The following is a 13709-nucleotide window of genomic DNA, read 5'->3' as shown; positions in this document are numbered from 1 at the left end:
TGTTTCTCCCTATTTTCTAGAACAAGGCAAATTTTCTCAGGCTGTAACTTTTGATGGGTAACTAAACTTGATGAAACTTATATATTTAAAATCAACATGAAAATACGATTTTCTTATTTAACTATTGGTAGTAAAATTCCGGTTTTTAGAGTTTTCGTTACTATTGAGCCGTGTCGCTCCTTACTACAATTAAATGAAAAAAGCGAGATTAAAATTTAAAACGAACAGAAATAACTCCGTATTTGAAAGGGGCTGTTCCCTCCTAAGTGCTCCATTCTTTACGCTAAAGTTTGACTCTTTTTCTCAACTCTACTTTTTAAAACAGTAAGAAACTTAACGTAAAGAGCGGGGTGTTGAGGAGGGAACAGCCCCTTTCATACACAGAGATTATCTGTTCATTTTAAGTTTTAATGTCCCTCCTTACTTTTAGTTAAATAAAACTTGCTTTTTTATTTAATTTCTGAACGTTTTTGAATTAATGCATGTTTTTATTTTGGCTCTACCCACATGAATAATTAAGACGAAATTTGCGTATTAATTTGTTTTTGTGGCTAAATAACTTTCTCATTGTTTTGATCGGACAATTTCGAGAAAAAAGGAGTGAGGGAGGAAGCCTAGTTTCTCTCCAATTTTTTGGTTACTTAAAAAGGCAACTAGAACTTTTAGTTTTTTACGAACGTTTTTATTAGTATAGATATACGTAACTTACAAATTAACTTACGCAACGAACTTCTATATTCGTAAATTTTTGCTACGTATATGAAGGGGTTCACCCCCTCGTCAATACCTCGCTCCTTACGCTAAAGCTTAAATTTTTTCACAGTTCCTAAAGAATGACCCCTGAATCGCAAAGGCCGTAGAATAAATAGCTGAAATTACTAAAAATACTTTAGCGTAAAAATCGTGGTATTAGGAGGAAGTGAACCCCTCACATGCGAAATAATTTATTTTCGTCTTAAGTCTTAATGCTGCTCCTTACTTTCAGTTGAAAAAACTTTTTCATATTTATTTTTTCATTTTTTTATATACTTGGAAATTCTGCGCCCCCTGCATGGAATTTATCTTCCCCCATGACAAATTTTTCAATAGAAAGTCCCCCTCCCCTATAGCCCTCTTCCCTCAACACCCCAACCAAAAAGTCCCCCTGAAAACGTCTGTACACTTCCCAATAACCATTACTATATGTAAACGTCCCCCAAAAGACATATTTATGTGTAACCGTCCCCACATAAATTTAAACGTCCCCAAAGACATATTTATTAGGTTTTTCGACTATGCTGAATAAAATGGCTATCTCAGAATTTTGATCCGGTGACTTTGGGAAAGAAGTGAGCGTGGAAGAGGGGCTAGGGGCCCTCGAATTTTTGGTCACCTAAAAGGGCACTAGAACTTTTAATTTTCGCCAGAATGAGCCCTCTCGCGACATTCTAGGACCACTGGGCCAATGGAATCACTCCTGAAAAAAAACAAAAAAAAACGCATCTGTGATCTGTCTTCTGGCAAAAATATTGTAGATAAGAGCTTGAAACTTCTACAGTGAGGTTCTCTGATACGCTGAATCTGACGGTGAGATTTTCGTTAAGATTCTATCACTTTTGAGGGGTGTTTTCTCCTAGTTTAATAATAAGGTAAATTTTCTCAGGCTCCTAACTTTTGATGGGTAAGGCTAAACTTGATGGAACTTATATATTTAAAATCAGAATTAAAATGGGATTCTTTTTATGTAACTATTGGTACCCAAATTCTGTTTTTTAGAACAGTTCGTTATCACGAACTGTTTGATTCGTTACCACGATCTGTTAGAAAAGCATTGAGTTGAAAATTTCAATAAGTATATGAAAAACAATTTATCAAGGGGTAACACGTTAAAAACACTTCTGCCTATAGGAGAACTTCTAATAAAATTAATAGTAAAACTAGTAATACCAATACTATTGCTGTAGTTACTATTACAACTGTGTCTAACGGTGTGGAGGTGACATTTTTAGGGAATTTTAAGGGAGAAGGTTAACTGAATCACAACAGGGCATCTGCATGCAGGTTGTCAAAAGGTACCTTAGGAATAATTTCGTGTGTGAAGTTGAAACTAACTGGGCCTTTTGTGGGGATGTTGAACTAAGCAAAGAAAATATTTGCATCCTAATACTACTACTTCTATTTGTACTACTGCTACTATGCTAGGTGTTGACAATCGTCAAGGGGGCGGAGCTGTTAGAAAATTCATTGATGGTTGACGCCATGCCATTGCCGACGGCATAATTAAATCATGCCTTCGTTGTGCTTGAGCGCCCAGAAACATGCAATTGTGTAAATTTATGAGCATTTTTGGGATGGATAACTTTTTTCAAGTTGCTTTGTGCATTGGGGTACTTTTTACCCAAGGAGTTGGAGACATAAGCTCCAAGATATTCGATTTGTTCTTAGTGAACCAGTGTTTTTTTCGATTGTTTGAACTTAAAACCTTGTCATGACCAAAGTGGGCCTACTTCCAAATACAAGTCCCTTGCCAATCAAATAAAAATGTTGATTTGACAATTTTCAGTCCCATTTATGAGTTCCCTTGCCCTGAAACAAAAATTGTCTTCTATATTTAGTTCTCCTTGGTCCAGGAACCTACAGAATCTTCTTCTAAGAAGCAGATTCCCATAATCGTCTAAGAAACCTAAAAGTATTAAAACAATCCATCCGAGCCATCTACAAGGTATTGTAGATATTTTATTGAATGAAATAGGCACAATCCTGAAAAAAAAATATTTTAACGAAAGCTTCTGCAGCAGTGATCACAAACAAAAAAAGTACTTTTCTGAACACATTATTGTGACAAATAAAAGAAACTATTTCAGTTCTTGTACCATACTTTGAATATTAATTCTATCTGACAAAATGACGACATATTTAAATTGATGTTGCTCACAATATTAACAGATGTATGATTTTCTGGGATACTAATTTTATAGTAAGATGAAAAGGGATAGTTAATAAGTTCAATATTATTGTACACAGATACAGGGCTAAATATCCATTCAGGTCCTGGAACTGAATACACACTTTCAAAAACAGCAGGTTCAAGCTTTAAATCATCACCAAGATCAAAAAGTACAGAGCCACTATGCTCTATGGAAGTCATATAGTACATCCCTTCACTTGAAATATTATTCAATATGGCTTTAACACTTTCAATCCAAAAATCCCCTTTTTTCTTGTCAAAAACAGGAAACACTGCATGTCGCTTTGTTCTGAGGAGTTCAAACTCATAAGGAAAATCCATTTCATTCAAAACAACTGTAATTTCCCCATCATGCATATTTTTTACCGTATTCAGCTCATTCTTCAAAATGTTCAGGACTCTTCTAAATTTATCTGGAGATGATAGAGGTGAAATGGGTGGAATCTTTGAAAGGAACTCAGTGCTCTGTCGCGCATGCGCTGCTGTATTTATGAGGCTAGACAAACCGGAGTAAAGTTGTTTTCCTATCGAAAAAAGAATTAGCATTGCATTAGTGTTAATAGAGTCAGATGAGTCATAAATGGATGTCAAATGGTCCACTTTGGCTTCAAAATGTTTGCGCAGCATTTTCTTACGTTGTTTCACTCTGTCAATAGTCAATTGTAAATCAGAAGTCGCAGATGTTACTTCAGCCACTTTTTCTGGAAAGTCTACTTTCATATCGATAAGTTTTATCAATGAATCTAGTTCTGGTATGTTTTGGGCTCCAAGCTGGCTAGAAGCTTGGAAAACAACTGACTTTAGGCGAGAAATTACCTTTCGAGCTTCAAGACGTTTCAATCTACTGTTGATATCACTAGTTACAAATGTGTTAGGATTATAATCTTTCATCAAATCAAAAACTTGAACGCCAAGGTTCATTTGATTTCTTATCTCATCTTTACTAATGTTATTGACAAAAGTTTTGATCTTATTGCTTAGTTCTTTTGTTTTGTTATAATTTTCTTCAATAAATAAGAAATAATCTTCAAATGCTAAATCAAGATTCTTTGAATATGGCCTTATTTCATCAAAAATAAACTTATGAGTGGAATTAAGAAGTTTTTTAAATCCAGTTTTAGCTCCCTCTTGATTCTTATAGCCAATACCAAATACTGGTAAAGCAATATTCACAATATTAGTTATAATATGAACAGCGTCAAAATAGGATTGTTGTTTTTTTATCTGTTCATTACCTTGTTCTAGATGACTTTGCGACTCTTTTAAAAGTTTACCTCTGAATTTGTCTGCGATATGTGTCAGGCTCCCGGCATCGAATTGACTTATCTGGTCTTGAACTGAAATTAAAATGTTCTTGTATTTCCTCAAATCTACTCTCAAAGCATCATGAATATTTTTAGTAGTTTGCATAAATTCCTCTGCTAAATTCACTTCCATATCCAAAAGATTATTTGAGTATTTACTTTTTAAATTAGAAAACAAGTTCTTCTGCTTGGAAGCATTATCTAACATATTTTCAATAAAAGTGATAATATTTTGGATCGATCTTTCGCCTCTGTGTCTTCCTTCTTCTTTTGCTTTTAAACTAAAGGAATACATTTCTTTACATATAGAAAAAAGGGTACTTTCAGTAATCGGCGAAAATTCCGTTTGACTAGGAGTTTTATTTTCAATCCCGTCTTTTCCATTCTCCCCTATTTCTCCAATTTCACCATCCTTTTTCCTTTCAATTTCTCTTCCCTCATAGCCACGAGGAAAATAATAACTGCTACTTATCATTTTTCCTCCGCTAACTTTAATGTTCTGAACTTCACCTGATTTATAATGTTCTTTAGTTCTATAGATGAATTTTTCATTTTGCTCCCAAACTCGAACATATTTTACCTCAAAAACTTCAGTCATTCCGCCTCTGCCTCCAGGACCTCCAGGACCGCCTTTACCACCTTTGCCTGCCTTACCACCTAGAGCTAACAAAGTAAAATGCTTCCTAAAGGTGACAGGAACATCTAGCTGTAGCTTTCCAGGATCACCTCCATTGCCTCCAGTTTGACCAGGATTACCACGAGCACCTTTACTGCCAGGCCCTGCCCTATTAAAGTATTCAAAGTTTGTGTCAAATATTATTCGGTTACGATATGTCACCTCGACCACTTCTAGCATTTCCCTAAATTCCGGACTCGCACATGCCAGATTGTTAACAACCAAAGGTATGTAGCAAATCCACATTTTAGCATTATTGATGTCCACTTGCTGTTTATCTTCATGTGCTACTTTTAACTCGGAATTCAATAAACCATCATAGTAACGCTTGCCAAAAAAATTTGAACCAAAGTAAACAGAAAAAGCAGGATAATATAAACCGTTTGCTCCCTTGGAACCAGCAGTACCATCTCCTCCTTCACCGCCATCTCCTCCATTTGCTTCAATATTTAATACACCACCACTAACTTCAAAATGTACCTTTACTAAAACAACTCCTCCAGAACAACCGATTTTCCCCAATTTTCCAGGTTTTGACTTTGGAGGGGCAAGCGGCTTTGTTAAATAGACAGTAGATCCCATATTATGGATATCCAGATAGCCGACTTCAATTGAAAGCATCCTGAGTGAGGTACTAGAATAGCCATATGCTTTCAAGCGGTAGCAAATCAACTTAAGTTCCTTGATATGAAGGGGTAGTGTTGATAAAATTAATGGTAAGTCACATAGATGGTCAAATATTCTTGTTGTTTCGCCATTGGAAATGTTCTTCGGAAATACGCTGCTAAATTCAAATTCAGTTTCTAGTTGGTTTGTTCGTACTGGAAATTCCATGCTATGTTTTAGCCTCTCTAAGCTACTACCGAACGATGATTCTATGTGTTCAATCATTTTGTGGCCTTTTTGTGAAGGGTGGCTCATATTGCATGGGGAAATTAATGCAGGGAAACCAAACTGCTTTCTTTTCATAATTTTTGTTCTAAGGTTTGCAAAAGTTTCAAGTGCTCCATTCAAATCCTTTTTTGAGGTCACCGGCTTAATGATGTCAATACCTTCTCGAAAAAAAACTTCTGCATCATCACGTTCAGTATATGCAAATGACATTCGTTGCACAGAACACATAGAGAATATTTTTTCTTTTTCTCTATCAATTGAGTCTAAAACGCTGTATACTCTTTTTGAAATTTCTTCTGGCAGTTTTTTCATCAGCATTCGAGATTCAGAAAGTCTACCAGAAAAATAACTTTCCAAACAATAATGCTCCTGTGCTGCAAATTGTGCAGCAAATGTCCTGTGCTGCAAATCCTGTGCTGTAAATGCCTGCAAATTGGAAGGAGTTTTGCCAGCAATGAATGGATTTCGCTTAATGTGGTATTGAAATTAAAAAATACCATTTTTTCCATTGTCTCAGTTAAACCAGCGTCAACTATATTCCATTCTGCCATAACAGTTCTTCTTTGCCTTTCATTTTTACTCTCTTCCATTAGGACTTTTAATATATTCTTGTTTTCGTTTATTAAAAAACCAACTGCTTCAACAAGAGCTTCATTCTTCTTGCTTCTTTCAATTTCAGTAAGATATTTATGGATAAGTACTTCATGCTTGGTCAAATTTTGTTTTATATTAAAAGTAAACAATGCGTCTAATAAGTCATTATCAAGGAACTCAGCTTCTGTATTTATCTTTTCGAGTACGATTTCATACAGATTGGTCAAAACGTTTGGTGTAATAATTGTTCCAGCTAATATTTTAACTTCATTTTGCTCATTTAAAATCATGGAAATTAATTTAGTTAGACTTTGTCTGAAACGACCTGATCCCTTTCCTCTTATATTTACATATTTCAAATACTCCTCTTCTTCCGGTAAAGACAAATAAGGAAATCCGATGACTTGAACAGTCTTAAAACAATTCTTTAATTTCTTCCGTATAGAATCTCTTTTTGTCGCAGACTCGGATTCAGATTCAAATTCTTCTTCTAAGAGTTCGTCAGTAAGTTCTTCGTCACTTTCATTACCCTGCATTTTATTCACAACTACAATCAATCTCCCACCCTTGAAGTCAGTACAAAGAGATCCACTATCATCTTGGATTCTATTTGCTAAGTTGAGATAGCGATCTAATTTGTTTAGCTCTTCATCTGAACGTAAGGAGTCAGTCGTTACCCACATAATAACATTTGAAAATAGTAAAGGGGGAATTGTTGAAACAAAGTCAATGCTGTCACCTCTTACCCCCATTCCTTCACTATCAGTGAATACCAATGGAAAAGGTATGCTATTATCAGTAAAGTTGTTTTGTAATGCATAATTCACTGCTGGAATATACTCATCGGTTCGGATTACTGGTGATATATCAATTCCCAACGTTGTTGTCCTTGTACTTCTTCTTCCCTGGCGAAACATTTCATCGTTGCCAGATAACAAGGAAACGATAGTGGATTTTCCGGATCCTCGGAGACCCAGAATAGCAACAAGCACTTGTTGTTTTGAAAATCTGCCTAACTCTTCTAGCCTGGCTTTACCATTCTCATGGAGCTTTCCAAGCGTTTTATCTTTCGTCACATTACCCATTCCAATTTTTTGAACCAAAATTTCCTTTGGATAGAGACTTTTTACCTTTAAAACACCGTCAAAGTAGTTATCTAATTGGAATATCCAACTGTCATTATTACAGCTTGAAAATAAAAGTGATTGGCTCATAGAGGCATCGTCTAAGCTTACTTTAAAAGTTCCAGATTTTCTTGTGCACGAAGATTTTAATAAAAGATATTTGAAAAACTTTTTCACTGCGAATGTTGTTGAAGAATTGTTGTAAAGGTATAACTGCTGCTGTCGCCTTGGTCGTTTTACCTGTAATAAAAGAAATTATTTAGGGGTTATGTCACGTATTGGGTCAGAAGAAGTCAGAAAGGATGATTTAAGGAAATTGATACGTTTTGGTAAGTTATAAAGAGGGAAGCTTTGAAAAGATGGGAAGTAGTATTTGTAATCATAGACAACAACCTAATGGCTTCCCAGGGCTTCCCAAGAGGGTATTCTGGAAATGATATGCATACCCAAATAAATTATAATACAATATATGTACCAAATTTTCAAATTATTCACAATAGCTTGGCAACAGCTAAATCTATTTGAAAGTTTCAGGGGGTGTTGTAGATTGAGGAGGGGTCACGTCAAACATTCTGACTAGGGGACCAAAGAGGCATGAATTGGACGATACTAATTACATCTAGCTCAATGAATATCCAAGTCTGAAATATTTTTGGAAGGACTTGAGGGGTGGAGTTGGAACTTTAAGGTATAGTTGGAAAAAAGAAGAAGGGAGGATGGGGCAAGAGGAATCCCAATTTTATTATGAGTGAAAATGGCTAAGAATAAAAAATATAGTTTCTAATCTAGATAAAGGAAATGCTTTTGAACTAAAAGCTCCAATTGGACTTACGAGCTTTCCATATTTAGTAGAGAGATAAATGAAAAGGCATTAGGTGCTGTCAATTTGTCAAAATGGTGTATCATAAATGTTTCAGGAACAGCTAAGGGCTTTAAACTGAAAATTTTGAAGGCTTTGGCTTGGCAATTACTATTTAGTAATTGCCAAGCTTAGCAGTATGATCAAAACTAAAATACAATGTGTGCAGTCACACATTGTCATTAAGCTATCTTTTCAATATCAAGAAGAAAAAAAATGGGCCGTTATAATTTAAATTAAGAGCCCTCCTTTTTTAGTTTCAAAAGCGATTGGAGGGACACCAGACCCCCTCCTATTCCCATCACCTTTCTGCTAGCTCCTTGTGACACCCAAAGATATTTGATCTAAATTTAGACGTTACTATTTTTTACCAATAATTGAAAAGTTCAGTAAAAATGCAGCTGATAAACTATTACTAACAAGGTTGCATATTGCTTATGTATATGTTTATAATGGTAAAGTGGTTCCTCCTGGGTACAATAGCACCAATTCACGAAAATTGAAGGGCGGGACAAGAATCATTTTCCATTGTTTTAAATGAAGACACAAAAAAAGGAGCAACATTGAGCAATTACAAATAAAAAGGAGGGAGTGGCAACTTTTCTGCCAAGAGCAAGTCATCGGTTAGTATTTTCAAGTCCATTTTCTTAGCCTCTCCTTTTTCGGGGCAAGAATAGTGATATCACCAAGTCAGTCATTTCCCATTATCGAGCGTAGATGATCCTTCAAACAGCCTATTGCCGAGAAAAATAGCTCATTGCTGGGACTGGTCACAGACAAAGTAACTCTTTTTTTTATCAGTTTTAGCCTTGCAGAATATAGATGATTGGGATGTCCGATAAAGTTTCAATGGATCAGAGGATCCAGTTTTGAAGTGTGACATCTTGAAAGATGCAACTTTGCAATATAAAGCACGTATTCTATGTATAATAATAATATAGGATATAGGGCCTCTAGGGCATAGTAATGATAGTAGCAATAGTAAGATAGTAGCAATAGTAAGATAGTAGCAATAGTAATGATAGTAGCAATAGTAAGATAGTAAGCAATAGTAATTTGCCAGAATGAGCCCTCTTGCGACATTCTAGGACCACTGGGCCAATGGAATCACTCCTGGAAAAAAAAAAAAACGCATCTGTGATCTGTCTTCTGGCAAAAATACAAAATTCCACATCTTTGTAGATAAGAGCTTGAAACTTCTATCACTTTTGAGGGGTGTTAATAGTTTAATAATAAGTAGTTTAATAATAGTTTAATAATAAGGTAAATTTTATCAGGCTCCTAACTTTTGATGGGTAAGGCTAAACTTGATGGAACTTATATATTTAAAATCAGAATTAAAATGGAATTCTTTTTATGTAACTACTAGCTGTTGGGGTGGCGCTTCGCGCCACCCCAACACCTTGTTGGTGGGGCGCTTCGCGCCCCCCCCAAGCCCCCCCCGCGCGCGCAAGTCGTTACGCGCCATATTAGTTACGAGCCATTGTAGCTGTGTCCCTGTGTCCCACCTGTGAATAGAGATAGATATAAATATATATTTTTAACTACGTAAAACATGCGAATATACAACATTCTTCGCTGTCCCATTGTCTTTGCATATAAATAGCATTTATATTCCCTGTGTCCCGGTCGTCATTTGTGTCCTGGTGCCCCAGTTTGTATTTTCTCTTTGAGTGTCCCGGTCGTCATTTATATTCCCTGTGTCCCAGTGTCCCGGTCGTAATTTGTGTCCCGGTGTCCCGGTCTGTAATTTCTATTCAAACAATCCCTGTGTCTCAGTCGTCAATTATATATCCCGCCTGTGCCCCCGAAGTCCCCGTTGTAGTTGTGTCCCTGCGTCCCGGTCGTCATTTATATTCCCGGTCGTGATTTGTGTCCGGGTGTCCCAGTCTGTAATTTTTCTTTGAGGTTCCTGGTCGTCATTTATATTCCCTCTGTGTCGGTCGTCATTTGTGTCCCGGTCTGTAATTTATCTTTGAGTGTTTTTTCTTTTTAGTTTTATATAGTTTTTTACATTTTTTCAGTTTTTTTTCTTCTTTATTTTTCAGCGTCACTATGAAGTACATATCGCCGAACCTTTGTTTTTTAACTTAAATCTGGTAGGCATTGATGACCTTATCCAAGCGCCACCCCAACACCTACTTGGTGGGGCGCTTCGCGCCCCCCCAAGCCCACCCGCGCGCGTATTTCGTTACGCGCCATATTAGTTACGCGCCATTTTAGCTGTGTCCCTGTGTCCCACCTGTGAATAGAGATAGATATAAATATATATTTTTAACTACGTAAAACATGCGAATATACAACATTCTTCGCTGTCCCATTGTCTGTGCATATAAATAGCATTTATATTCCCTGTGTCCCGGTCGTCATTTGTGTCCTGGTGTCCCAGTTTGTATTTTCTCTTTGAGTGTCCCGGTTGTCATTTATATTCCCTGTGCCCCAGTGTCCCGGTCGTCATTTGTGTCCCGGTGTCCCGGTCTGTAATTTCTATTCAAACAATCCCTGTGTCTCAGTCGTCAATTATATATCCCGCCTGTGCCCCTGGTGTCCCCGTTGTAGTTGTGTCCCTGCGTCCCGGTCGTCATTTATATTCCCGGTCGTGATTTGTGTCCAGGTGTCCCAGTCTGTAATTTCTCTTTGAGGTTCCTGGTCGTCATTTATATTCCCTCTGTGTCGGTCGTCATTTGTGTCCCGGTCTTTAATTTCTCTTTGAGTGTTTTTTCTTTTTAGTTTTTTTTAGTTTTTTACATTTTTTCAGTTTTTTTTTCTTCTTTATTTTTCAGCGTCACTATGAAGTACATTTCGCCGAACCTTTGTTTTTTAACTTAAATCTGGTAGGCATTGATGACCTTATCCAGGTCAAATCCCAAACCCAATCATCATCGCTATCATTTTCAGTTTTGATATGTTTTGACTCTCGCTTTCCAGGTGGATTTTCATCTAACTGCGCGGTTTTGCGTTCTTTAGCCGCAAGCCTGTTTTCGTTGTAGTTGTGTCCCTGTGTCCCAGTCGTCATTTATAGTCGACAAACATGACGTCAGTCAACACACAAACATGACGTCAGTCGACACACAAACATGACATCAGTCGACACACATGTCCCAGTCGTCATTTGTATCCCGGTGTCCCAGTCTCTAATTTCTCTTTGAGTGTCCCGGTCGTCTTTTTTTCTTTTTTCTTTTTAGTTTTTTTTTGTAGTTTTTCCCTTTTTTAGTTTTTTTATTTTTATTTTTTAGTTTTCTTTTCCTCCTTTAATTGTCAGTTTTTTGCCTTTTTTTAGTTTTTTTCTTTTTCAGTTTTTTTGTTTTTTATTAGTTTTTATTTTTTTTTCTTTTTACCTTTTTTTTATTTTTTTTATTTTTTAGTTATTTTTTTCTTCTTTTGTATTAATGCTAAAGCCAACATTCGAACCTGGAACCTCTCGGACCTAGAACCTCGGAACTTCTCTGTGTCCCCGTTGTCATTTATATATCCCCCTGTGCCTTTTTTTTGGTTTTTACCTTTTTTTTGATTTTTTAGTTTTTTCTTCTTTTTTCTTTTTAGTTTTTTTTGTAGTTTTTACCCTTTTTTTTTAGTTTTTTATTCTTATTTTTTTAGTTTTCTTTTTCTCCTTTATTTTTCAGTTTTTTCCTTTTTTAGTTTTTTTCTTTTTTAGTTTTTTGTTTTTTTTTAGTTTTTTTCCTTTTTTTAGTTTTTTTTTAGTTTTTGGTTTGTTTTGTAGTTTTTACCTTTTTTTAGTTATTTTTATTAGTTTTTTTTTCTTTTTTAGGTTTTAGTTTTTTACCTTTTTTTTACTTTTTTTAGCTTTTTTTTTTTGTTTTTTTTTGTAGTTTTTGTAACGTTTGAACCTGGAACCTCTCGAACCTAGAACCTGGAACATACCGCGTTACCAACTCAGCTACATCAGCTTGTATACTTTCGTTTTTGAATTGGTATATGATGAAATAATTCAGACGTCATATGCGGACAGACAGACAGACAGACAGACAGACATAACCCACAAACAACTTATTTTTATATATATAGATTGGTACCCAAATTCTGTTTTTTAGAACAGTTCATTATCACGAACTGTTTCATTCGTTACCACGATCTGTTAGAAAAGCATTGAGTTGAAAATTTCAATAAGTATATGAAAAACAGTTTATCAAGGGGTAACACGTTAATACCACTTCTGCCTTTAGGAGAACTTCTAATAAAATTACTAGTAAAACTAGTAATACCAATACTATTGCTGTAGTTACTATTACAACTATGTCTAACCGTGTGGAGGTGACATTTTTAGGGAATTTTAAGGGAGAAGGTTAACTGAATCACAACAGGGCATCTGCATGCAGGTTGTCAAAAGGTACCTTAGGAATAATTTCGTGTGTGAAGTTGAAACTAACTGGGCCTTTTGTGAGGATGTTGAACTAAGCAAAGAAAATATTTGCATCCTAATACTACTACTTCTATTTGTACTACTGCTACTATGCTAGGTGTTGACAATCGTCAAGGGGGCGGAGCTGTTAGAAAATTCATTGATGTTTGACGCCATGCCATTGCCAACGGCATAATTAAATCATGCCGGATGTATTCCAACCGCGACTTTCTCCGCGACCGCGAAATATACCGCGACCGACCGCGACCGCGAAATATACCTTTTTTCAGGCCTCAGTTTGGACAAACCAATGGTTTTTCGATTTTTTTTTTACTTCGTTGTACTTGAGCGCCCAGAAACATGCAATTGTGTAAATTTAGGAGCATTTTTATGATGGATAACTTTTTTCAAGTTGCTTTGTGCATTGGGGTACTTTTTACCCAGGGAGTTGGAGACATAAGCTCCAAGATATTCGATTTGTTCTTAGTGAACCAGTGTTTTTTTCGATTGTTTGAACTTAAAACCTTGTCATGACCAAAGTGGGCCTACTTCCAAATACAAGTCCCTTGCCAATCAAATAAAAATGTTGATTTGACAATTTTCAGTCCCATTTATGAGTTCCCTTGCCCTGAAACAAAAATTGTCTTCTATATTTAGTTCTCCTTGGTCCAGGAACCTACAGAATCTTCTTCTAAGAAGAAGATTCCCATTATCGTCTAAGAAACCTAAAAGTATTAAAACAATCCATCCGAGCCATCTACAAGGTATTATAGATATTTTATTGAATGAAATAGGCACAATCCTGAAAAAAAAATTTAACGAAAGCTTCTGCAGCAGTGATCACAAACAAAAAAAGTACTTTTCTGAACACATTATTGTGACACATAAAAGAAACTATTTCAGTTCTTGTACCATACTTTGAATATTAATTCCATCTGACGAAATGACGAC

The 13709-nt window shown here is 35.9% G+C and overlaps 1 protein-coding gene across 1 annotated transcript in view; it reads right to left on the bottom strand.

Moving 5' to 3' along the window:
- Nucleotides 1-2670: 2670 nt before the first annotated feature.
- Nucleotides 2671-13709, bottom strand: part of LOC136034461 (uncharacterized) — a 39881-nt gene continuing 28842 nt past the window's right edge. The window contains exon 2 of the mRNA XM_065715643.1: nt 2671-7779. Within this exon, the coding sequence (XP_065571715.1) occupies nt 2840-6139 (3300 nt within the window). The 5' untranslated portion in view covers nt 6140-7779 and the 3' untranslated portion in view covers nt 2671-2839. The remainder of the gene's footprint in view (nt 7780-13709) is intronic.

The sequence above is a fragment of the Artemia franciscana genome, chromosome 13 (assembly GCF_032884065.1).
Source record: "Artemia franciscana chromosome 13, ASM3288406v1, whole genome shotgun sequence".
NCBI classification, from domain to species: Eukaryota; Metazoa; Arthropoda; class Branchiopoda; order Anostraca; family Artemiidae; genus Artemia; species Artemia franciscana.
This window is presented reverse-complemented; position numbering and strand designations above follow the sequence as displayed.